Source organism: Epinephelus fuscoguttatus, linkage group LG8, assembly GCF_011397635.1.
Source record: "Epinephelus fuscoguttatus linkage group LG8, E.fuscoguttatus.final_Chr_v1".
NCBI lineage: Eukaryota > Metazoa > Chordata > Actinopteri > Perciformes > Serranidae > Epinephelus > Epinephelus fuscoguttatus.
Window position 1 is genome coordinate 40,150,530 of NC_064759.1, and position 27,454 is coordinate 40,177,983.

At 40.3% G+C, this 27,454-nt stretch overlaps 1 protein-coding gene across 1 annotated transcript in view; it reads right to left on the reverse strand.

Annotated features, from left to right (window-relative positions):
- The window catches only part of ascc3 (activating signal cointegrator 1 complex subunit 3), a 252,888-nt gene that overhangs the window by 3,807 nt on the left and 221,627 nt on the right, over positions 1-27,454 (reverse strand). Inside the window, exons 35-41 of the mRNA XM_049583116.1 lie at positions 24,672-24,783; positions 24,432-24,566; positions 14,090-14,314; positions 9,966-10,117; positions 8,199-8,349; positions 3,931-4,137; positions 712-887 (exon numbers count right to left, since the gene is read on the reverse strand). Of these exons, the coding sequence (XP_049439073.1) occupies positions 712-887; positions 3,931-4,137; positions 8,199-8,349; positions 9,966-10,117; positions 14,090-14,314; positions 24,432-24,566; positions 24,672-24,783 (1,158 nt within the window). The remainder of the gene's footprint in view (positions 1-711; positions 888-3,930; positions 4,138-8,198; positions 8,350-9,965; positions 10,118-14,089; positions 14,315-24,431; positions 24,567-24,671; positions 24,784-27,454) is intronic.

Here is a 27,454-nt window from a genome sequence, read left to right on the forward strand (position 1 = left end):
TAGAGATTGGTCGAAATGAGTGGTGCATGGAAGTGATGTCTTGGCCTGGTTATCAGCTGGCTACACTGGATCTCCTTACATATTGGCCGTTGCCCTCAGAGGCTTATCATCATCAGACCGATAAGCAATGGATTGTGAGATCGCATCATAGGTATTGAATAAAGTAGAAAAAAAGTATTAAATAAAGTACTCTATTGGTATCAGTTTCACTTTAAGAGGACTGGTATTGTAATTTTTTAAACAATACCCAGCCCTATTTAGGAAATGATTAAACCTGTTTTTTTTTTTTTTTTAAAACATTGTCTTTATGAGCCATTTTTAAAGATTTAAATCTTCAGCAGGAACCAATGACATTAGAGCTGAGAGTAGAGTAGAGATGTCAGAAGACAGACTAATATGTTGTCTTGGTCTTTGGTCACTGTCCGCAGTCTAGTTTCCATAATAACAAGGCAAAGCATCTAAAGCTAGCTGAAGAAACAATCGTAATGTAATTCACAGTCCTTGCTCTCCCCTGAGAATTGATCAAAATGATTGATATTCCTGTTTGTAAAACCCATCGTATGTCATGAGTTCTTAGACCAGTAGGGACCATGTCACTACTTGCAATCTGGTCTTTAATTGTTAAATAAAAGTGTTTCTCAAGCTAATATTGCACTTCCTTTCAGTCACTGTATGAGGAGTGTATGGGGATGTTTATGTGCAGCTGCTTACTTTCCAGTCTTCTCTGGTGTGTAGAAGGCCACAGACACAGCTGTGCGGTGGCGCACATATCCGACCCGTTTGACAGCCAGCAGTTCCCTGCGATCCACCTCTCCAACAACCAGGAACCAGCCTTCGTCCTTCACCTTGGGGAACCTGGGAGCCTGGGCCTTACTGTCCTGCTTCCTCTGAAAGAACAGACGCACTGTACATCACCACTGTTCCACAGAAGCATATATAATTATCATATCAAGTTGATTTAATTATGAGATCTTAGCCGAGGTGCCTTTATATGGAGCATTTGTGCTTTTGGTCACACACCACTGTATCATAGCTCTACATTTAAACTAACAGTCCAAGGACCCAGAACGTTCTCTTCTTCTTAATTACTTTGTATATGAGATGATTTATGCAGTGGGATGTAGTTAAATGTCTTTTATATTAAAGTTGCACAGTATATCAATATTAGAATGGTATCATTATACCATGTCATTAAAACAGTATAATATCCCATGTTATTAGCATCAGTACTTAAAGAATGACTGTTTTAAAAAGAGCCTTATTTCCTATGAATTGTGTTAAGCGTTCTGCTTTTAATCACAGCAGGCACAGTGAGGGACCTTCTGTAACTTGTTGACTATTCTGACGCACAAAGTGAAATATGGCATTATTTGGATGACACAGAGAACAGTCAGGGCAAGTCCTAAGGACCACAAATCATGCCTGTAAAACATGCTTTAAACCTACGCAGACCAAGGGAGCTAACACATCCAACTTGTGTTAGCATCTTGCTGGCAAACATGCTGACCTGCTCAAAGAGCGAGAGGTTTATGCCCTCAGACATAAATCAAACAAGTGAGATTTACTTTGTAATAAGCAAGCTTTTTTCAACATCAGAGTTTGACAAGGCAATTAACATTTAGGGCAATGTCAGGGTAACTGTTGGGCTAATTTGGCTTTATCTTATTAGCTGACTTACCAATGTGGCAAACATCTCTATATGGAAACACAACTTTCACACCGCTAACATTAACTTCACAAAAACCTGCAAGCTGCTAAAATTTGTTGTTTACAGTTAGGCAGAATACCAGTCATAAATGATTAGAAACACTTGATCAGTGATAATCACGGCACGTACATTTTTGTCTACAGTTATTTCTATTACTAGAAAATTCACTCTAGAGCTAGAACAAGAGCTCAGACCTCTGCCAAGGAGGTATATTGAGTCTTATTAAATGCTGTTTAATAACTGATATCTGGTTGCAAATATAAAGTTACTATCAAAGAAATCACATAAACGTAGGGGAAATCAGATTATTGCATACCATGTGGAAGCTTTAACAACACTATAAACTTGATCTTGATTATTTACAGTCATCCATAATGTTATAAATGCATTAATTAATTGTCAAAGACATACCTACAAGCCTCCACAAAGCCATCACATTGCACATACAGTTTATATCCATGTCTGTGAAAACATGGATGCTTTACACACATCTTCCCCCTGACAGCACAGGAGATACTATACAATCAGCATAGCTTCAAGGTCGACACCAAGATTAGAGTCACCAATTCAGTATCTGACCAAATGTGTCCCCTTCTGTTCCTGAGTTATGATGTTGAATAATGGCCAGGAAAGCGTTTTTGCAGAATATTATGATGTCACAGTGAAGTTGACCTGTGAGGAAATTCCCTCATGGCCTCTTTGAGATATCATGAAATTCACAAAACGAAACTGATGCAAGGTCACAGTGACCTTTGACCACCAAAGTCTAATTAGTACATACTTAAGTCCAAGTAGGTGTTTGAGCCAAATTTGAAGAAATTTCCTTCAGGTGTTCATTAGATATCGCAATCACGAGAATACGACAGACGAGGTCCAAGTGATGAACTTTGACTTCTGATCACCAAATTTGAATCAGTTCATCCTTGAGTCCAAGTGAAAGTTTGTGCCAAATTTGAAAAACAGCATTCTTGAGATATCGTGTTTACGAGAATGAGACAGATGAGGTAACGATGACCTTGACCTTTAACCGTTGGGTCCAAGTGAATATTTGTGCCAAAGTTGAAGACATTTCCTCAAGGTGTTCTTTACATATCGCGTTCACAGTAATGGGACAGACATACATATGGACATACAACCCGAAAACATAACGCTTTCGGCCATGGCTGTTGCCGGTGCTGAGACATAAAAACAAACAAAAGTAAAAACACCTAACAGAACAGAAGTCTGGCACTTCCAGGATTATTAGCCTGTACACTATAGTAGTGCACTAAAGTAGACTGAACACAAATAATGAAATACACCCCCTTGGCGGAGGTCTGCGCTCTACTCAGCACATTTTTTTAGTTTTCCATTTAGTCAAATTATTTCCTGATGTTGTAGGTTGTTGCAATGGTATAATTTCAGTATTGGTACTGAGATATTTAGGCAGGTATTGTATCAAAATCCTAATTTTGGTATTATGACAACCCTATTTCATATACAGGTGTCCCTAGAGAGCTATATTTCAGTTTCTAAGATGCCATTACATTACCTACACAGCATCTTAGTGGGATGCTACAGAGTACATGAATACATTAATCAGAATGTACATTAGTATTAATTAAAAAAAAATTATGTCCCACTAATGAATGTATGTCTAATATTCACCCCCTTGTTAGATCTGTTTTGGTCTCCACCAACTATATATACATATAACCATGTTACATCTGTACAGGCCAGCAGGGAAGGAAAAATGGTTTGGCACCGAACTATGATGCACTGGGTCTAACATTAGAACATTAGTGCACACAACACTGACATATCATCCCCTCTTGAACTGACTGAACTTGTTAGTAAACAGTTGCTTATTTACACATCAAGCAGTTATGGGGCAACATTATCATTCATTTGGTATCCACCTTACACATGTAAAATCAATATTCACTCTCTTTTAGCTCTGTTTTTAGTCTCTGACAACTTCTGAGGGAGATAATCCTCTCTTTCACTGCTAAATGCTCCAGTATGTTCATTAGCTAATCTATAACTGTGTCTGCCTGCCTGCTGTTTGTTGCTGGGCAGGTAGAGTACAGTGGGTGTAACTGAGCTTTTCATTGAGAACAGTTGCCACAGTATAATATTCTACAGTATTACATTTTATGTTATTGTACTTTATTACTATATTATTCTAAATGTCTTGGATTCTCATTTTGACAGAGTTGAGTATTGGTATTGGGCATACTGACCCTCTGCTGGCCCAGGTTGATGCGCCTCAGTGACACCTGCAGGACGTACTCCTGGTCAGCGTGGACATCCAGCCAGCTGCTCGCCTCCTTCAAGTTACCTCCTGCAGCTGGCAGGGGACGCTCCGTCTGCTGCTGGCTATCCTCCCACCAGCCCTTCACACTCATCTCAACCTCCAGCACTGGGAGATGACTCAGGAAGGACCATGCCTGATGGAGGGAAAAGAAGATGGTGACTTAAAACTGACATTAATATCCCTATTGTGCTGCTCAACACCCACAAAAAAAACCTGTGGATCTTTGCCCTACTTGATCAGAGGTGATGGAGACTTGGCTTAGACACACTGAAGTATCAAACATACTGACATAGAGAAAGAACGGGACCCTACTCATGTCAGTTAAACTCAAAATAATTTGCATCAAGGGTGCATCAAGACTCTTAGGAACACATGCAGGCGTCTAGTATGAAACTACAGTGTGCAAGATATCAGAGTCCAAGACTCACACTCGGGACTTGTGTGTTACAGATATGATTTCTCCCACTCTGGAGTGTGTATATATCACCTACTTTAGATGGGCGTTTAGTTCTGGTCCATCTCATGTTCACACAGCTTTATTACAAATGAACCCAAAGGTGTAAAATAAAGTCATATTGACCGACAGGTAATTTATGCATTGGACAGGATTAGAGACTTCCATCATGCATCATCAATGATACATGGACCCTGATGGACTCGAATTCTGGTGACAGACAGTTAGTCATTCTGCACTTAATTGAACCATATGTGTTTATTTACTTTTTCAGTCACAGAGAACCAACAAAGACATTGATATGAGCACTATTAGACAAGACTACTACTGATAGATCAGGGAAAATCCCTACACTTACGCTGACACGCATACGTATTACCAAAGTAATGATCTTGCATAAATACACAGATTACCTAAGTGTTCCTTGACAGTTGCCATGATCAGCAGATGTATACTGTATACATAGTATGACAGAATTCTCTAATTGGTCTAATTTGCTTTCACACTACAAACAAACTGCCAGAGTCAGACCGGAGCTAAGTGGCAAACTGCAGGGCTGAAAAATAAAGCTAATGCAGAAGTGCCAAAAACTGCAGTTCCTCAAAGGTCTACTTGAGGCTGGCTCCAAGTGCGAGTCAATCTCCGCAGACCTTGATGTTAAAATGCCCAACTTTACAGCAGAAATAAACATGTTTACAGCCTGGTACAAAAAATGGTTTTCGACTCTATAGCTAATTTCTCTGTTTCTGACAACCGTACATGGGGTGAAGTTTTATGTAACTCACATGCTTAAATTTTTGCATAACTATGGAGTTGGCTGCTTTGAGTGACAGGTGTGCGCTGTAAGTTGACAAGCTACCATAGTAACAAGGCATATACATAACCATGGTGTTATCCTAGATTCATGAAGTATGGGCATAGCTGTAGATTAATTTAATTTCTTTTTTTGTCAATCCACACAAGGCAGTTGAAAACTGACTTGCATATCTCTCTTATTTAACACAACACACACACAATAGCAGCAGAGGGATAGTGCAGGGTCAACCGTAATATGGCATCCCTGGAGCAGTTTGGGGGTTGCTCAAGGGCACCTCAGCAGTGGCCAAAGGGTGAACTGGCACCTCTCCAGCTACCAGCCTGCATTCCATACTTGGTCTGTATGTGGCCTTGAACCAAGCCAAGTCCCCACAGACTGAGCTACTGCCACCGCTGTCGCTATTTCACTGTGTTTTCAGTTCATAAAAATTACTTTTAACTTTGTGGTTGTCCAAAAGAGTTGTGTTCAGCATATAGTTGTACTAAGCCCTCTGAGGCAAATTGTGATTTGTGATATTGAGCTTTATAAATAAAATCGATTGACTGATTAAAAGACCCTCTAATAAAAAAGATGTTCAGTTTTTATGGTTTTACAGGCGATTTTGTTTAAATGCTTTGAACGCTGTTTTTCACTTGCCAAAATTAGCACTGGCATTATCACAGTTAGACATAGCTGTAAATGCACCGTAATAACCGAGCTAGTGTTAAGGTTAACACTAGCTCAAATGGGAGTCCACAAACCAATGGGTGACAGCAAGGTAGGTACAAACTGGACTAGGACTTGTGCGGTCTTACCATGAAAAGTGACCACATGGTCGGTGTCTCTGTTCATCTTTTCTCTCCATGTCCTCATTCATGCATAATCTACCAGCTTCTTTCTCTATTGATTATCAAAAACTGAAAATAAATAAATGAATGAAAATGAAATGCTATCAAATATGTCTTGTTATTATTGAAAACTGAAAATGAAAATGACAGGTAATAATAGATAATGACGGACAACAAGAAAGTCATACACAACCTCTGTGTACCAACACAGTAAGAAGCATACAGTATTTTTGGGGATGAGCTATTATGTAGTAAATTTGAAATTATAAATCAAATGAGTAATGAATTGTTATGCATTATGCTTTTTCTCTTCATCTTATTTTGTTACTATTATGAGGCACTACAAAGGAGGATTAGGGTCACGTTAAAGAAAAATGTAGATTTTGAGAATGAAGTTGTATATTTACGAAAATAAATGTGTAAATCTAAAAAAATAAAGTTGTAAATCTATTAGAATAAAGTCAAAATATTACGAGATTAAACTTGGAATTTTAGGAGAAAAAGAGATAAAGACTGGAAAGTGGGGTTACATGTGTTACATGTGGATCTGCATGGATAAATGAAAAATGAAAGCAATAAACTGAAATCATTGTTGGTAACGCATTATATTACTTTGGTACTAATTAAACATATGTTAATGTCACCCCCAACACTGTTTGTACACATTTTGTTGCATTTATACCATGTTACCCAACTTCCTGGTCTTTATCTGTTACTTTTTTCTGCTAAAATATTTTCTTAACATGGCCCTAATCCTCCCTCGTAAGGAACAGAGCGGGCATGTACCTATCAGCACTGTTGTTTGTGTGTTGTTGTCCAGGGTGATGGGAAAGCAGGGCTCTTACTGTCAACATTGTTTTGTCTTGTACTCACTGAATGTATGTCTTTTACAGAATTCTTGAAATTTGTATATCAATCACAAATGAGTGTGTGAATGTGTCCTGAAATGCAGAAGGTACCCTGAGGTGGCCATAAGTGAACACACTGTCATATTATTATGTTACATTAATTTAAGAAAGTAAATCATTTCAGTGCCTGGTAGAATTTGGAAAATGATGTACTGTAGTGCCAAATTCAGAAAGTGAATTTCCCACTCTGCACAAAAATAACCCAAAGCTGCAGATATGAAACATCATCATGTTTCTTCAAATTTTCTTATGCAAGTGGTGCTCAGAGAGGCAGTATAAAAATCTGAGAAAAACAAAAATGAGAATTTGAGAGGGGTCTGTGTGAGATGGATGGATCCGTCAGCTACTTTACAGTAAGTCTGCAGTTTGATAAAAGCTTGACTCATTCTAACACACGCGATTCTCTGGTCTTAGATGCCTCATAAGTGTTTTTATGAGGAATTTAACATTTTGCTCAACCCAAAAGCCCCACCGTGAGGAAGACACAAGACATTAAAAAGGTGGAGGCACAGAGGAAGTGACAGGAAAAAACACACTGGTGGAAGATGATGATGATGATGGTGGTGGTGTGTGTGTGTGTGTGTGTGTGTGTGTGTGTGGCAGTGTATTGAGGGCTGGGAGGAGAAAAGCCTCTCTGATTCACCGGGCAAAAGCTATTTATGTGAGGATTACGCTCCCTGGGCAAGTCAGACAGAAACGCTGCTGCACATCTAATTATTTAATTAGAGAGGCCGCCACACTGCGGGGGGGGGGGTAGGAGCGGAGGGGTAGTACAGGTGGAGAAGGAGGAAAGCGGGGACACTGATTGGGTGAAGCCACAGGGCCTGCCGTCGTGCCCGGACACTCTCATTACTGCTGCAATTAGCACTTAAATTGGAGCTGTAAACCCTATCAATGGAGCTGTAATTGGGGATCCTGGAGGTATCTGGGACCACAGTGGCAAGACTGCTCATGGCACGTCACTGATAATGGTGTGTGTGTGAGGTAGCGTGTGATCTGCATGCACTGAGTATAGTAGTAGGTCCATTCTCAAGTTCATTTTTATAAAATGTACAACATTCAAGTCCTTGCAATCTATCTTTTTTGTTTCCCATTATTCCTGTAGTAAATAAACATTCTCCAGGGAGCATACTTTAAGGGATTTTTATAGTCCCAGTGTGTTCTTTGTGTAAATATTTGTAACCTTACCTGGGCAATCTGACTTGATTGAAACTCTTGGCCGATGATATCAGCAAAAACACTTTCCTTTCCGTTGCAGGCAGCAATCAGCTCAGGAAGTCCTTCAATTGGCCCGTGGAAGCCCCCTGCATTGCTCCTCCCCTTCCTGTTTGCCCATTTCCTTTGGAGTAGGAGAGGGAAGGTTGTTGGTCATCACAACAAATCCTACCCTATCCCTCCTGCTGTCTCTCACCACAGGGACTGTGGGACTTCTTTGCTCACCTCTCTCTTCTTTTATTGTGTTTGCACAAAATTATTCAACACTGTAGGATGCAGGCCTTGAAATCCATATGGTGTGTGCATGGGAAAACTACTTTTTGTCAACTGTTTGCTTTGAACATTAACGGACTAGGTCCTATATGTGTGACTGCATGTGTGTTTGCACCTGTGTGGGAGGTTTGCAGAATGTAAATGATGGCCTTTGGAGGTCCATAGCTAGTGTGGGAATGGAAGGAAACTTTAAACTGGAGAAACACATATTGATGGTGCATACAATACAACAAATAAACATAATAAAGAGACCTGTTTGTTGGTACAGCAGCAAGACCTCAAAGGGGACCAATTGTGATTTTCCGTTTTAAGCGTCATTTATATGTATATCATATGTAGTGTTAAGATGAAGGCTGTTCATATTAAACATGGCCAAAGTTTCAATTAATGAAGTAAACATATGTAGAAATAATCTCTGTGAGCAAAAAACTCACGTTTCCTACTGTTCACTCAGTTTACAACAGTTTTTCCTACTTTGACTAAAGTAAGACATCATAGTGTGCCGGATTTCTTTATATGGTAATCTGTTCCAGGCATGCTAGCTACTCCAAGTGTTAACATTATCCACCCTTTACTGCTACATGAAGCTACATGCTAACCTCAGGGAAACATAAACTTGTTGTAAACTTCTTCCCGATTTCGGATCAGATTCTTGCTGAATAATGTCCGGCTGTGTTCACAAGCTTTTATTGGTGGTTTTTCATGGTAGAGTGCTGCTATTATCTGTTACAGTCTTTTCCAGGATGGAAGCACTGCTACATGTAACTACATGCTAACATCAGGGAAATGTAATCTTGGTTGCCGATGTTGTAAATTTCTCCCCGATTTTGTTTAAAAGCTTTATTGGTGGCTTTAAAGTCATTCTGCAACTGCAGGCACTGCTACATATAGCTTCATGCTAATGTCAGGGAAACACGTTATCTTGTTTTCTGCTGTTGTAAATTTTTTCCCTGCTTTCGAATTGCATTCCTGCTATAATATGACTAGTTGTGTTAAGAAACATTTATCTGTGATTTTTCACAATAAAAAGTGCTGCTGTTCTACGTTCCAGTCATTCACCAGCTGCAGTGACGGGTTAGAGACACTGAGATGTGGGAAACCTGGAATCAGAGCAGACTGAGTTTTTTTTCAGTAGGGGTCTTAAAGAGACAGAGGATGAACACAGGGGCTCCAGCAAAGACAGTATAAGGAAAATAAAATATTTTTTGACCATTAAAGCATGTCAACATGTTCTAGCAGAAACCTTAAATACAAGTGTGAACCTGATAGTGAGCATAGGTCCTCTTTAAAGCTATGAAGAAGACATGTGAAGAAGCTGTTCATACATTAATGGAACATGCTGATATTTAATTTCACTGAGTCTAATCACAGCTGGAAGAGCAACAAGGCAGATAAGCCATCTACTAGAGCTAGCGACAAATCATTGTACAGGCATTGCAGCTGTGTGAGTGGTGTAGTGAGGTATACCTGAACAAATAGAGGTCTTGTTGTTCCACATGTGGCAGCGTCAGTAATGAGGAGTCGTGCAGCCAGCGGCCCTGGACGATCATCTGCACCAGGTTGCAGATACTGATGGCCGTAATGAGCCAGCCTTCATTGGCAGCTACATCCAGCATTGACTGAGGAGAGAAAACAGAAGAATGTATAAAATTTATCAGAATTTATTATTATTAGGGGTCGAACAGTCCTGCTGCTGCTCCCTTTTGATATTGCCCATGTTGATTTTAGTCTTCCTGCCATTAAAATCTACCTTATCATGCATGAAAATAAAACAAACTTTGCACATAGTTCCAAACTTACTTAACTAAAATTTGGGACTAATAATCCTGATGACCAGAAATGTCATCACTTAACCATTATATACTTTTGAAATTGAAATCTTGTCATAATTAATTAATTTTTGACCCTTGACCCCCAAATTCTAAACAGATTATTTCTAAGTCCAAGTGGGTGTTTTTGCCAAATTTGAAGAAATTCCCTCAAGGTGTTCTTGAGATAGCCCATTCACAAGAATAAGACAGATGCATGGTCACAGTAACCTTGACCATTGACAACCAAAATCAAATCAGTTAATCTTTGAGTCCAAGTAAACATTTGTGCCAAAGTTAAACAAATTACCTCCAGATGTACTTGTACTTGTAACTTGAGGTCACAATGATCTTGAACTTTGACCTATGGACCCTAAAATCTAATCAGTTTGTCCTTACTGTAAGTGTGTCCAAGTGGACATTTGCGCCAAAGTTGAAGAAATACTCTCAAAGCAATCTTGAGATATTGCATTTACAAGAATGGAATGGATGGATACACGTATGCACAACCTGAAAACATAATGCCTACGGTGCCGAGGCATAAAAATAAAATACAGACATCTCACTGTTGTCTTCATGAAGAACAAAAAATTTCATAATTTTATCTTGTGAACTGGGTTTCAACTGAGAAGAGTTTTTAATCCACAGGTTTTGAGTTATGCCCAAGCCATTTTTTTCCACAAAGCTTTGGATTGTTTTTTTTTTCTTTTCAGATGTAATTTATCAGTAAATTTTGTTCTTTCACTCTTTGACAGTGACACTCATTTGAATCTATGTGTGTCATGTGTTGCAATTAGATACGCAACGTCAAAGAGACAGAGTGTATCCAATGTTAGGTTAGCTAACAGTCATGGGTGAAATGATGCCCAACCTGAGACTGGTGATATAGTGACAGTTTGTCAGACAGTTGCACTTACTTTATGTATAGTGTAAGTGTCAATAAAAATATAAATTCATTCAATAAAAACAACCATAAAGAAAGTGAGGTCCAGAACTATTTTAGTAAACGGTAGCAGCAGGACACCAGAGAAGTAACCACACAGCATGGAAAATCACAAGCACATGTACATATGCACACACACATCCTGAGCTGTGGACAATGGCTTACAGACGTCAAGACATGGTCCTAACTTCAAACAGGATACACACAGAAACTAAATAAACACAAGCTAGCGCATCACACCTTCGATACAAATAACCTGCATGGACAATCTTTGCTCAATTAAGTTTTAGGACTGTTATCAATGTTACTGACTCTAATAACTTGACCAGGCACGAGTATTCTGTCTGCAGGCACTTTTCATATGAACACTGAGTAACAGAGCTCTTGTGGGTGCCAGACAATGAGAATCCTGGGTGTTAGATCTAGCCTCTGAGCATCATGTTATTTATGAGATGGATCAGCAAGTTCAGCTACAAATCACTGACTAATGTTTAACATTCCCCTTACTCTCTGCTTTATTGACAGTGCAGCACCGCTTCCAACATGTGCTCTCTTTTCATGTGTGATACATAATTCAGATCTGTTAGTTATGTAGTCCTCTTTAACCTTTTTACATCTTGTTGCTATCATTACATGATTCAAATGTTATCCAACTGAAAGTGAAGTTAGTGTTTATACTGCTAAACATGTTTTTACTATTCTGTTAAAACCTTTTAGTTTTGAATATATTTAACTTTTACAATGACAAAATCAAAAGTGAATCACTGAACACCAGAAGTCTTTTATCAATGTCTTCATGAAATAACTAACTCACCCGTGCAAAGAATGCATTCTACTGCAGGCTTCATCAGGTGAGGCAGGTGTTATAGGATTTGTGATTTTATCAGCACCTGGGAAGGGATTCTTGCAAATGATGGAATAACAAGTGTAGCCTATTTGCTTGCTTTAAATACTGAGAGAACAGGTTAAAAACTAAAAAGTTCATAGCTAATATTATTCATATGATAAACATGACCGTTTAACTGGTAGATTCAGACTACTGACATGAAGCTATCAGCTGATCATTTCACCCATGAGCACTTATCAGTGTGTTGGTTTAACAAACATATATTCCATGATTTTACAATTGTGTTAAACCGTGATGCTTCTTGGCCATTAGTCAAGTTTCTCACAGAGTTAATGTTTTGGTTACAACAATATGACATTGATATACTCACAGTTAGAGATGCTCCAATCCACTTTTTTTCAGTTTCATTCATATGTAAGGTAAAGTGGTGTAAGGTAAAAATATTCCAGATATAATGACTTAAGCTAATAACATTTTTTTAGGTGGCAAAAATATGGTTTGCTGCAGCCCCTGTCCACAGCAGCATAATGTTTGTGTGCCAGTAGATTTGGTTTATCAAAGACAATAGCAAAACAACACAGTCAATAAAACAAGCTTAGCAGAAGCATCAGATAGATCAGACCATTGTGTTTAACTATATATCTTTAAATGTTTAAAAGTTATGGCTAAAAATGACAACAAAAATAAACAAGCCCGTTGCTTTTACATATCTCTGCAATTGAAATGAATGGCCATTTTCTACCCGGAAGTGATTATTGTTCCTGTTAGCATGGTGTCATGGTGATTCTATCTATACATACGCTTAAAAGTAATAAGAGAAGAGCGAGAAGCTTGAAAAGGCTGAAAACCATCACTGTGAAAAAACAAACAGTAGGCCATATTGCCTAGTTGTTGCCCTTGTGAAAAGCTAGTAATGTGTTGTTTAGGGGTCCTAGAGTCAGACTGTCGTTGACCTAATGTGTTATGGGCTTTGAGTAGCCCTCGACCTCTGTCCTAGAGAAGCAAACTAGTTTTGTTTTTTTGCAGCCATCACTATACATCTAGAGGGACATTCTCCATGCACATTTAAACTGTGACTGGCAAAGAATATGTCAGACATTGTTCATTTGAGGTGGGTGTGGTGTCAAAAAGGTAATTTCAGATGGTAGATGACACACTGCTTGCGTACTCGCTTGGAGCCGCAAAAACTCATATTTATAGGGTAACTTGGAGAGAATCTGTGTCTGAACATTGTAGCCTCACAAATGGAGTCCCTCAGGATTCTGTTCTGGGTCCCCTCCTCTTTTCTCTTCACACCATGTCACTTGGCCATGTTATTCACTCAATGCTTGCAGGCGTCATTTGACCTCCGGAGCTCAACCAGAATGCAGCAGCCTGGCTGAACTTCAACCTACCCAAGGTTGCTGTAGCACTGGTACTTGCCTGTCACCAGACTGAAAACTCACCTGTCCTTGGCCCAAAAAAAACAAACAAATATACAAACAAACTAACTAACTAACAAAAAACAAAAGGCCTCTTTCTTTATCTCTTATTGTTTCTAAATGTAGCATCTGAAGCAGTTCAGCATATTTGATGAAGATGATGACCCTGCATGATTCTTGCACTTTCTGGGCTTGTATCCACATAGTTAAATACACTCATTACAAGTCGCACAGGTGTTCCTGCAATCCTGATCACAAGAATGGGACAGATGCAAGGTCACAGTGACCTTGACCTTTGAGGGTTGACTGCTCAAATCTAATAAATTCATATTTAAGTCCAAGTGGATGTTTGTGCCAAATTTGAAGAAATTACCCCAAGCATTCTTGAGATATCGTGTTTACGAGAATAGGACAGACATAAGTACGTGTGTGCGGACAAACAACCCAAAAATATATTGCCTCTGGCCACAGCTGTTGCTGGTGTGAAGGCAAAAAAACTCAGCTAAATAAATGCAATGTTATCACATTGGTCACAGGTTGCAGCTGTGTATCAACTGCCTAGTAAATCCTACCTGACAGATTCGGATGGCATTGTCCAGTACTGTCTTGGTATCCGTGGTGTAGTCGCTGCATGGCAACTGGGCGTGGCTGAAGTGGGCCTGCAGCAGTAGGTGGGTCTTGGTGTGGGCGCTGTCATAGGAGTGGGGGTTGACCTGCAGGGGGAGCTGCTGAGCCAGCTGGCTGTTCAGCTGGTCCTCATTGTGTCTCACGGGCAGCTCAGCATACTCCTCTGCATCCTGCGAGACAGAGATCAAAAAGTGAAACAGGAAGTCTAAAGCATGCTGTGGTCAGACCTTTTTAATGCGAGTATCTGTACTCTAACAGCTGCATTTACCTCCCCGCTTTTCTGGCATGGAAAACCGCCTGTTCCCGTTCCTCACTAAGACGGCAGTGGGATCTTTTCACCAGATCCGATGACCCAAAAATCCAGCACACTTGTTCATAAAAAATCTCTTCTATCTATATCTAAATTCTTTAAAGTAAATATCTGAAAATACTACACAAATGAAGAAGACACAGAGAAATGCTGTGGGTGACTAGATAAATAAACTGACAGTGATGGTCCATCAATCTCCTCTATGTGCTGAGGTTGTGAGTTGCACCTTGTTTGTGGTGCAACACACCGAGAGATGCGCGGACACGCATGGCTCCTCTCCTCTAATTCACTTCAGTTCAACTTCCGCTAATGTAGTCCCATCAACAGGCTGCGCTGGAGGCATCGGTCATAGCCTCCCCCCAGCCTGGACTGTTAAGGCTCCATCCATCACTGACTGAAGCCAATGTTTCAAAAGCTAGGACTTGAAAAAGGACCTGAGCGAGGTGGGGGCTGGGATGAGAGATAGGAATAGGAATCATCTCGGAATGATTTATCTTTCAGTGCCGTTGTGTGTGCATATGGATGTGCTGGAGAGAGACGATAGATCTTTAAGCAGACATCATAACCAACAACTTCACACCGCCTCACACCCTCTGCTAGTAACATTTACAGAGACAGAGGAGGGAGAAAATAATGGGAGAGACTGGAGCTTTGAAGCACTAATTGCAGAGAAAACCAAAAGAGTGGGGCTAGGCAAACAAAAAGGGAGGGAGGTATACACAGCTGAGGCCTACTGTGGGGTGAGGTCCACCATACAACTGCTACAAAAACGTTTTCTACAAGTTATAGAAAATATATGCTTTTGAAAAAATAAAGGACATACAGACTTGGTGAACCGACTTGCCGTATAAACTTAGCCTGACATTGCCAGACCAAAGTGGAAAAAAAAAAAAAAAAAAAAGAGTTGGTCTGGGACCTCTCAGTCAGGCATTATCAACGACGGTAGATCAAAATGCCTATGGATGCAGTTGGATAGACCTAAAACTACAACCGGTCAGAGCATCGAAACAGGTGATGAAGGGAGGAGTGACAGACACAAGTAAAAAGGCTAAAGCATGCAGAGATGAGCAGTGACGGTAGCATCAACAGGTCTGTAAACAAGTGTTGCTATTTTTGCCATCAGAATTTGAGTGTAGCACTTCAACACAAAGTCCCACATCAGCTGTAGCCATCTTGGTTGTTTTCAGAAATGGCTCAATGGAGCTTCTTTTTACCAAGGTAGGTTTATGCTTGCTGTTGTGAGGCAAAAATGACATCATCACATATTTTGAGTAGAGTGTAAAGGCTTCGTAAGTTGTCAGTCATCATCTCAAACATGCCCCATGTTAGATAAACAGTTGTGATTGGCTTGACCCGAGACAGGTCAGCTTGAAATCTGTCTGAACGGGAGGGGACCAGTGGTATCTGCAAAATTAAAACATGAGCTTGCAGTTTCATCTGGTTCCCAGGCTAGTTCAAAATAGTTAATTTCTTGCCACTCGTGTTGTCTGTAGTTTGTCCAAAAATATCACACAATTGGTTGTATTGTATTTTAGAAAAGCCTTTTCCTTTTCTTTCGTCTTAGTTAGTGCTTAAGGCCAATTACCCAATTAACAAAAGATCAATCAACAGCAACGCTGATAATCAATGAATCTTTAAAAGGTGTTATCAAGCAAATATGCAAAACATTCTCTAGTGTTACCTATTCCACTGTGAGGATTTAATGCTTTTTCTTTGTTTTATATAAGTGTAAATTTTTTACTTTTATGTCTTGATAAGCCATCATCAGTCAGAAAATGCACTCTGAAGACTTCACCTCTGGAGCTGGTGATTGCCATGCTTCACAATTCAATATTTAATTTAAGTCATTTTATGCCTTTATTGTAAAGAAGACAGATCGACAGACATGAAATGAGGAGAGGGAGATGGGAATGATATAAAACAAAGTTCAAACTCAAAATGGGGAAATTATGGTTACATGTTCAGTGTCTTAACCCCCCAGTTCACCAGTGTGCCCAGTTTCACATTATCTTAACCTTTTAGAGACTTAGAGATGAATTGCCCTTTATGATACAAAGAGTAAATCAACAGATTGACAGTTGATTAAAATGTGGCAGCTATGTTTTAATTTCCAACTGTCAACTCTTCAAACTTAAAGGTTTGGAAGCTCAGAACGATGGGAGTGTTGGGCTTTGAAACCAATTTGACATAGAAGCCAGGTTAGTCACGTGATGCCATTGGACCCATAAATACTTTTTTCATAGCCTTACATTAAGGGAAGAGATGTCTGTAAATCAGTGGATAATATGTAATGAACATTACGACTCCTGCTAAATGACTCATTTCACTATTGGGATTTGATCCATTTGGTCCAATAACATTTCAAAAGACTTGAAGAGCAGCACAAATAATTCATTTTATCCCCATTCAAGTTTTAGGCTTAACTGGAAGTTGGCCGCTCAGCAGGCAAAGTCTGTAATGTCCTATGGGTCGAACAATACAAGAGCAGAGCAGAAGATCTGGGTAATTTTACACACAGAAGTCAGAAGTTTTTTGGCTTCATGAGCAACTTTCATAGAAATCAACAGAGCCCTGCCTCCAACGCTGTATACATCCATGCCTGTGCCAGAGCCAGAAAAACAGCAAAAGTAAAAATGGCAATATGCTTTGATGGGATCGAAGCAACTGTAAAGATTGTTGTACGTCGACTTCCAGAAAAAAAAATCTTCAATTGATGTTGCAAACATTAAATTAAACAAAATGTCAATTAATTCTGATTGACAATGACAAGTATGGGCAGTCAAAGTTGAAGCAGGAAAGGGGTTTGTAATTGATGGTTACAAAGGATAATATGGTAATGATTTCAGCATTTCCCTTTAATTCACCTCTAAATAAGTTTGGCTAACTAGAAACTAGTGGGTATGTTTCCAACCTGTCTGAAAACCTTGTATTTCTTGCTCTGTCAACTTCTATCTGGTGATCACAGCAATTAACTCGGTTGACAAAATTTTATTACAGTATCATAAATACATGTAGCGTGGAATGGCTTCTCTGAGATGCCTCTTAGCCCTTTCGCCAGAGCAGTTGCTGTTTTTCAATGTGTCACCATTATATCAGGTTTTCCTTAATGACCAGGTATTCATGTTTGTGTTTGACAACGCATTAGACTGTCTTGAAGAAGGTTTTGCTTGAAAAACGGGACTTTAAGTGGAGTGCTGAACCCAAAATCCAAGGAGCAAAGGTAGCAAATCCCAAATTTCATGTAAAGGAGGACAAAATACTGACATGGCTCACATCACAACAGAAATATGGTTACACGTTTTGGCACAGTTTCATCAGAGCGTGTTTCGCACAGGGACAGATCCGATCCAATATCTGTATTGGATTCTGATACTAATGTAATTTAATCATTGGATATCAGTCTGACGTCACCGATTCATGGCCTGATGAAGGCTCTGTGCCAAAACATGTACACATATTCAATTTTGACATGAGCCAATTAAACAAGTGAAATGTGAATATTTTGTCCTCATTTACCTGAAAAATTTGGATGTGCAAACTCTTCACATTTTTTGGAATATGCTTGTTTGACAAATTTTATGTTTCATGCAGTTTGACTTCAATGAAAACAGTGCCATCTAAGGAAGTAGAGGACACATGCGGCAAGAAGAAAAACAGAGACAAAGACTGGCTGAGTGGTAGCGTAGTGCTCAGAGAGAAAAATAAGTGTGTGAGGAGGAGGCAGGAGGTGGTGGTGCAGCGATGTGTGGGTGTTGCTCATTAGTGGCCACACTGCAGCAATTAGGGGGAACTGGAGGAGCATGCCAGTGCTTTGTAGCTAACAGAGGGGGAGTGGACGGGGCGGCGGGGTGACTGGCCTATTGTATCGCAGCTTGTTGGAGAGGGAGGCAGCTAAGCATGGCATGCTTTGGTCTGCTTCCAACTACATGTGTGCAAAGGAGAGTGATGTTAAGTGTCTCAGAGTAGTCCTCCCCTCCATATGTTAGCATCATTATTGAAGTCAGGTTCAACCAACAACACACTGAATGGACTTCCAGCTGTACGGTAACAATACCTACAATACATGAATAAAAGCTAATGAAGATCTAAAAACACACAAGTCATGAATAAATCATAAAAAAGTAAATAAGTGTGAAACTGTGAAAATGTATTTAGGCCACAACATCAACAAAATGCTGTCTTGACAAATCAGTCAGCTTTGTGTGGCTAATGTTTTAGGGTGAGATAAGTCCCACTGCTGTCTTTAATTTGCCACAACAGGAAACATTTATGTAACATTTTTCATATTGCCTATCAATCATGTGCAGACCAAAACAAACGGTGATTTTATCCTATTAACAATGATTGTGTGTGTGTATGTATCCAAAGACTGACATATAGAGCTCCATTATTGTCTAAAAACTATTATAACTGTCCTGCTGCCAAAAACAGTAGAGTAGCATTTACTCAAAACTACAAAGGTCAGCAGGTACAGCAAATTACTGAGTTTCTTTTTTTTCAATTAAACTATATATTTTTCTATTTATATGTATTTTAGCAATAGTAAATGTTTTAAATTTTTAATCCAAATCTAGATGCAGATTTGCATCAACACATACATGATGACAAATGATCATGTGGCATCAACTTCATTTAAATAACTGCAGGAGTTCATTAGTGAAAAAAGATATTCTTGGATCCCCAACATCAGATAATACGTATTTGTTCCTTGGCACACGGCCCAATTTTACACTTAATTTTATGAAATCTTTTTTTATAAAGATATCTCTCCTACTAAGGACATAAGCTTCCTGACAGAAGTAATTAGTGTCAATATCTTGAAACAAGACGAAAGCACTTTTACCAAAAATTACCTGATTGTCCTTGTCACAGATAGCCTAAAAATAATTGATGAAGTAATGAAATCCACTATGCATAATTCTAAACAGAGATATAAAGCCATTAGAAGCACTAGTAAAAATAAGTATGTCACCTCACCCCCCTAATGAAAGGTGTGAAACCACCAGGTCTTGTGTTGACCCCGCCATAGTGTGGATGACCTTGCCGTCAGGATTCACAAGGTCAATCAGTAGAAGGAGGAGGGTGCCATCTCACACTGAAGCCCCAGAATGAGGAGAGTTAATGAAGCTCAGACAAAGGTACAAATATGATAGAATGGAGTAAAGAGTGTGTGTGCGTGTGTGTCTCTAAAAACACAACTACATTTACCGCCTTGTGGTTATTTGCCTTCGTAAACCAGTCAAACCTAGTTACAGTTTACATCCATGTCTGTCTGGACTCAAATGAAGCCATGACAGTTGACGATGCTTTAAATACGGATGTTGGATGTTGCAAAGAATCTATACTCTAAAATGTGAATGCTTCACACACATTTTCAACCCAACAGCAGCTGTTAGGGTGTTGAGTAATGGCCTGAAAAATGTTTTTACAAAACATTATGACTTCACAGTGAAGTTGACCTTTGACCTTTTGGATATAAATAACTTCATCCTATTAGAATCAATTATTGAGTTACACCCAAAAACATTTTTTCCAAGGCCACAGTGACCATCAAATTCAAATAGGTTCATTGTTGATTCCAATGGATGTTTGTGCCAAATTTTAAGAAATTCCCTAAAGTTGTTCTTGAGATATCATGTTATCAAGAATAAGACAAACCAGGTCATAGTGACCTTGACCTTTGGCCAACAAAATCTAACTAGTTCATGCTTGAGTTGTTTGTGCCAAATTTGAAGAAATTCCCTCAAGGAGTACTTAAAGCTGCAGTAGGTAGAAAGCCTGAAAATGGTTGATTTTTGAGTCTCATCTGAGTTAGGTTTCGCTCGTCTCCGCCCTGAGCCCCTCCTACCAGACGAGCACGCGAGTATTTTATCCTACTTGGTTCTATTTCTCCCTCTCTGGGAGCCTCGGCTCTCCCTCACCGTGCAGCAGCCCTCCCCATCCCTCCCTCGCGGCCCCGCACATACTCCCGAGCCTTGGCTCTCCCTCACCGCGAAGCAGCCCGCCCCGCACATACCCCCTCGGCTTGGCTCTCCCTCTCCGCGGAGAGCCCTCGGCTCCACTCCCACGGCTGACCCTCGTGCCCTCTGGCCGGGCCCAGCCCCACCTCACCCTTCCCCTCCCTCCGGGGCTCCGAGTTCTGTCTTCCTTTTTTTGGGTTGTTTAGCCGTGTAGGCAGTTGTAGCCAATGCTGGAATAGCTATTTTACCTGGTGCACTGTTCGCCATTGCCGCTTGCTCTCCCCTTCTGCCGGCGGCACAGGAATGCGCATATGCAGTAGAACAGCCAATAGGAATGCAGTGGTCTGAGCTGACCTTTGATTGGTTGGTGCGCATCGGCACAATCCTGATTCTTTAGAGGCTGAACACAGAGCCATGGTGAGGTGCAGAAACCTATTGTTTGTCTCAGACCACTTGATTTACATTATGCTTAGAGAATATTATAAAATTTTTACTCAGTTATACCAAAACAATGTTGCCTACTGGAACTTTAAGATATGTTCATGAGAATGGAATGTATAAACTTTAGGGCTGAAACAATTCCTCGAGTAACTCGAATAATTCGATTATTAAAAAGGCTTCGTTAAATTCAGGACAACTATACAGCGCACTGAGTTTCTTGTAAATCTTTATTTCTGTTAGACAACCCGCTTACGTTACTTCTGCTGTAGAGCTATAGATTAATTGTCAAAAATGTGTCTGATGTGTTATCATGAAGATCGAAATAATACTGCCATGATGGTTTGCGTGTAGGGCTACATGTGATGTATTAGTGGCACAGGTGCTATTAATAGTCACAGCCATGTGTAATGGTTTGCCTGTAATGACAGCTGTTCTGTCGGAGAACCATGTTGGTGCGATACAGTGTGAAAAACTGCACTTCTTCTCTGCCGTATTTTTAACTGACAGATCTAATGAGTGGTGGAGCGGGCACAGATTATCAATATGCAAACTGATTGAAGGGTGTTTCTGTATCAATTTGTGTCTCACTGTGTGAGAGTAAACAAAGCTCGTGCATATGCGCCCAGCACCACAATGACTGAGATATAAGTGCACGTGAGGCTTTATGAATCCATAAGCTCCATAAGTTTAATATCTGGGCGTAAAGGGACCTTCAGATAACTTTATCAAGCCACCAGTGGGTCAGTGAGCGGGCTAACAGTCTCCGTAATAATGGCGAGGATGACGCTGAGTGACAGACCTGCTGTTATGTGACATTCTCCTCTTGATTTAATATTTCCCCAATATGTCTCACTAAACTCTTAAATACGGGACAAACTGCATCCCGTACTGAATCAGTAAAGGACAGTACATTTTATTTTTCAATATGAGACGAGGGGCAACTCTGTCGTCTCATGCCTTGGTGTGGCGCTGGCATCAGTCACAGCGCTTATCCTCAGTTTTACTATCCTTACTTTTATCCAGCCCTCCACAGGAAAAGAGTCTGCTGCATTTCAGAGTTTTTCCTGGGAAAAGTTTGTAACTTTTATGAAGAATGCAAGCTACCTGTGTAGCATGAGTGCGTGTGAAATCGGTCATTTGACAGCTCTGACTTTCAAAAAAGGAAACAAACGTGTTGCTCATTTCTCTCATGTCCTTAAATAAAGCTAAAGTAATCTAATAAAAACATGCAGTATTTCTGATCCAATTACTCAATTAATCGGCAGAATAATCAATAGAATACTCGATTACTAAAAGAATCAATAGCTGCAGCCCTAATAAACGTACCTTCGGACCAACAACCCCCCCAAAAAATTGCCTCAAATTGCCTAAAGAACTCAAAATGACAGTATCTTCAGCATTAAAGGGAAATTTTGGTTTATTTCAACCCGTCTCCTATTGTCCTAAATTTGGTTCAAGTGACTAGTGACATACAGATAATAGTTAGCATGTTAGCCATTAGCCTAGATACAGCCGTAGCGTCAGACCTGTTAAAACGTAAGTGAACGGGCATCCCTTCAAGTGCAAAGTTAGTCCACTAAGCAAGCTTTTTTTCCCACAAAGACCGCCTCATATCGTTAGGATAAATGTCAGAGAACATATAGAAAACGACATGTAAACGTGTTGTCTTACCTTACCGGTGTGCTGCCATGTTTGTTTATCCCTCTAGCTCTGCTTTCCAAAGCGCAGCCAAAATATATCTCGCCAGCTCTAGATAAAGCCCAGCTGGATACTACTCCAGGTGGAGGTGTCTCGTCCTCGGTCACATCCAGACCTTGAAAATAAGGCTGCAACCGCTCCCATTCCTTGCAACAGAGGCATTCCTCTTCTGTGGGCACTGGGGCACAGCATTCACAGGTACACCACCAGTCTCCAGAGCTACGCAGCCTTGTGGCAGCCATTCCTCCTCTCTCGTCCTCTAACGTTACCTGTTGCGCCTCTCTCTCTCCTCCTCCTCCTCCTCCGTTCAGGCGACCGTCCGGTTCTGCCTTCCCGCTGTTGCTGCTTGTTTAGGCACGCTATGAGATCGCTGCTTGTTCTCGTGATATTTCGGCCGCGCTTTGGAAAGCAGAGCTAAATGGTAAACAAACATGGCACCACACCGGTAAGGTAAGACAACATGTTTACATGTCGTTTTCTATATGTTCTCTGACATTTATCCTAATGATATGAGGCGGTCTTTGTGGAAAAAAAGCTTGTTTAGTGGACTAATTTTGCACTTGAAGGGATGCCCGTTCACTTACGTTTTAACAGGTCTGATGCTACGGCTGTATCTAGGCTAACGGCTAACATGCTAACTATTATCTGTATGTCACTAGTCACTTGAACCAAATTTAGGACGATAGGAGACGGGTTGAAATAAACCGAAATTTCTCTTTAAGCAGGAGTGTACTGGATCCATCAAGACTCTGGTTTGGCCTCGGCAAAGACACAGCAGCAGAGTCACTTTCATTTCAGTCAACGCAGTTTCTTGTGAGCAAGAAAGACTTTTGATTTCTGAATAAAATCCAAACGTGCCCAGCTAACAACTACGTTTACTTAAATTAGAGTTTTGTAATAAGTAGCTGGTTTATGAACAAGTGGATTAAAAGCCTACAGCCACAACAGCAGCACTAGATATACATTTATTTAACACACTACAAATGTGCGCACACAAACCTTGTTTTTTGCAGATCTACATTAATCACACAGCAGAGGTGGGGTACTCTAGACACGACTTGTGTCTGACTCTAGGCAAAAATATGAGGACTTGAGACTTCCTTGACTAAGACTGATAAAAAACTCAACATGACTTTGACTTGGTATTCATAACTCAAGACTGGACTTGAGACATACACCTAGAAAGGACTTCACCTTTGTTTTTATTAAATATTTGCCTTTTTCTTGATATTGAGAGTTAGGTTTTGTTTTTCAAACATGATTGATGGGTGATTCATAGTGCAATGTGCGCAAATTTGGCAACCTACAAGTATGTGGCAGACCAGCAGAGGCCAACGCACAAGGCAGCTTTGCTGGACGGGCCTATTTGGATTTAAGGATTATGTTATCGATGGCTGTAGTAAGTCAAAAGTGACATGACCACCACAACATCCACCATCCATCCGTCACTGCAAACCCCACAAAGAAAGGTACATAAACATGTTTTTTTAGCTTATTGGCTGGTCAAACGTTAGCCAGCTAACATAAGCAGGCTGCAACAGTTTTTGGTAATGTTGAAATTTTTTTCACAACCACTGTGTTTTACTGGATTTCAACATGGAAACTGGGGTAGATCATGAGAATGACCTGACTTGTGACATGCTTAGTATAAGCACTGACTTGACTTGTCTTGCTTGACTTACAGCAGAGACTTGACATGACTTGCTTGATTCTCACCACAGTCACTTGCTTTTAAGTCACACACATGTGACTTACTCCTAACTCTGTCAAATAGGTTTCAGTGTAAGAGGGCATATATTTAATATAGTCGTGGCATTGATAAGATATAGTGAATTGTGACAGAACAACAGACGCTGTGTGTTCCATTGTGAAACTCACCGTCAGAATGGAGAGCAGCTCATGGATGGGCAGCTCAGCCCTCAGCCGTTCTTTAAACGTGCGGATGGTCTGATGCTTCAGGTAGTAATAGGAGGCGATGCGACCATAAGTCAGTGGCTCAATAGTCCGATCATCCTGGAGCATTTAAGACAAACAATGTGACAAACAAAAGCTTGATCCCATGCTAAACAATTTGTTTCATGTTACAGACTACAAACTTACTTAAAAACAACAACACACCTCTTGTATCTCCATGCAGTACGAGCACTCCAGGTCCCGCAGGCTTCTCTCCACCAGGTTGGACAGGTATTTGTTGATGGACTCGTGGCTGATGTCTTCTAAGTTGTAATAACTAAACAGGACAGGACACAGGAGTGTGATTGCAAATACCATCAGTGATGATGATGGAATGTAAAAATACATTAAAAAGCCCGTTCGTGTATTTGTTCTGAACTTGTGTTGTTTTACACATAGGTGCTTTTATCCCCCACTGACCTTTTAACAGGGAGGCTCAAGAGGATGTAAATACTGTTGAACAAATTCTGCACGGAGCAAAAGATTGGTATATTTGATGAATTTTGACAAATAAATCTGCAGAGTTAGCCAATTGCAAACTGTTTTAACACTGTAACACTGGTGCACTATGAGGTAGTGGACAGCCACAGAGTCCAAAACAGATAAAGCTATTCAGTGACAGACTCAGGATGTTTGAAGGGCAGGGGCAAAAAGGAAAAAAGGGCACCTACTGCATGACATGGGGACAAGTGGGCAGCCAAAAGGGCACATCCGCTCGTTTTCATCCAAGAGGGCACATCGTCTGTTTTGATCACTCAAGAGGGCAGCCAAAAGGGCATATCCTCTTGTTTTTGTTAATCAAGAGGGCAGCCAAAAGGGCACATCCGCTCGTTTTCATCATTCAAGAAGGCAGCCAATAAGGGCACATCCTCTCATTTTCACCACTCAAGAGGGCACTTTAGCGCAAAGTTTTCAACCGAGGCAGCACCAGGGGGGCCTTCAAAATCAAGTACCATTCTGAGGTCATCAAGTACCATTCAGAAGTCATCAAGTACCATTCTGAAGTCATCAAGTAACATTCTGAAGTCATCAAGTGCCATTCTGAGATCATCAAGTGCCATTCTGAGGTCATCAAGTACCATTCAGAAGTCATCAAGTGCCATTCTGAGATCATCAAGTGCCATTCTGAGGTCATCAAGTACCATTCAGAAGTCATCAAGTACCATTCTGAAGTCATCAAGTACCATTCTGAAGTCATCAAGTACCATTCTGAGGTCAACAAGTACCATTCTGAAGTCATCAAGTACTATTCTGAGGTCATCAAGTACCATTCTGAGGTCATCAAGTACCATTCTAAAGTCATCAAGTACCATTCTGAAGTCATTGAGTACTATTCTGAGATCATCAAGTACCATTCAGAAGTCATCAAGTACCATTCTGAAGTCATCAAGTACCATTCTGAGGTCGTCAAGTACCATTCTGAAGTCATCAAGTACCATTCTGAGGTCGTCGAGTACCATTCTGAAGTCATCAAGTACCATTCTGAAGTCATCAAGTACCATTCTGAGGTTGTCAAGTACCATTCTGAAGTCATCAAGTACCATTCTGAGGTCGTCAAGTACCATTCTGAAGTCATCAAGTATCATTCTGAAGTCGTCATGTACCATTCTGAGGTCATCAAGTACCATTCTGAGGTCATCAAGTACCATTCTGAAGTCATCAAGTAACATTCTGAAGTCATCAAGTGCCATTCTGAGATCATCAAGTGCCATTCTGAGGTCATCAAGTACCATTCAGAAGTCATCAAGTGCCATTCTGAAGTCGTCAAGTACCATTCTGAGGTTGTCAAGTACCATTCTGAAGTCATCAAGTACCATTCTGAAGTCATCAAGTACTATTCTGAGGTCATCAAGTACCAGTCTGAAGTCATCAAGCACCATTCTGAGGTCAACAAGTACCATTCTGTGGTCATCAAGTACCATTCTGAAATCATCAAGTACCATTCTGAGGTAGTCAAGTACCATTCTGAAGTCATCAAGTATCATTCTGAAGTCGTCATGTACCATTCTGATGTCATCATGTACCATTCTGAGGTCATCAAGTACCAGTCTGAAGTCATCAAGTACCATTCTGAAGTCATCAAGTACCATTCTGAGGTCATCAAGTGCCACTCTGAGGTCATCAAGTACCATTCTGAGGTCATTAAGTACCATTCTGAAGTCATCAAGTACCATTGTTAAGTCATCATGTACCATTCTGAAGTCATCAAGTACCATTCTGAGGTCATCGAGTACCATTCTAAAGTCATCAAGTACCATTCTGAAGTCATCGAGTACTATTCTGAGGTCATCAAGTACCATTCTGAAGTCGTCAAGTACCATTCTGAGGTCATCAAGTACCATTCTGAAATAATCAAGTACCATTCTGAGGTCATCAAGTACCATTCTGAAATCATCAAGTACCATTCTGAGGTCGTCAAGTACCATTCTGAAGTCATCAAGTATCATTCTGAAGTCGTCATGTACCATTCTGAGGTCATCAAGTACCATTCTGATGTCATCAAGTACCAGTCTGAAGTCATCAAGTACCATTCTGAAGTCATCAAGTACCATTCTGAGGTCATCAAGTGCCACTCTGAGGTCATCAAGTACCATTCTGAGGTCATTAAGTACCATTCTGAAGTCATCAAGTACCATTGTTAAGTCATCAAGTACCATTCTGAAGTCATCAAGTACCATTCTGAGGTCATTGAGTACCATTCTAAAGTCATCAAGTACCATTCTGAAGTCATCGAGTACTATTCTGAGGTCATCAAGTACCATTCTGAAGTCGTCAAGTACCAATCTGAGGTCATCAAGTACCATTCTGAAGTCATTAAGTACCATTCTGAGGTCGTCAAGTACCATTCAGAAGTCATCAAGTACCACTCTGAAGTCATCAAGTACCATTTGGAGGTCATCATGTACCATTCTGAGGTCATCAAGTACCATTCTGAAGTCATCAAGTAT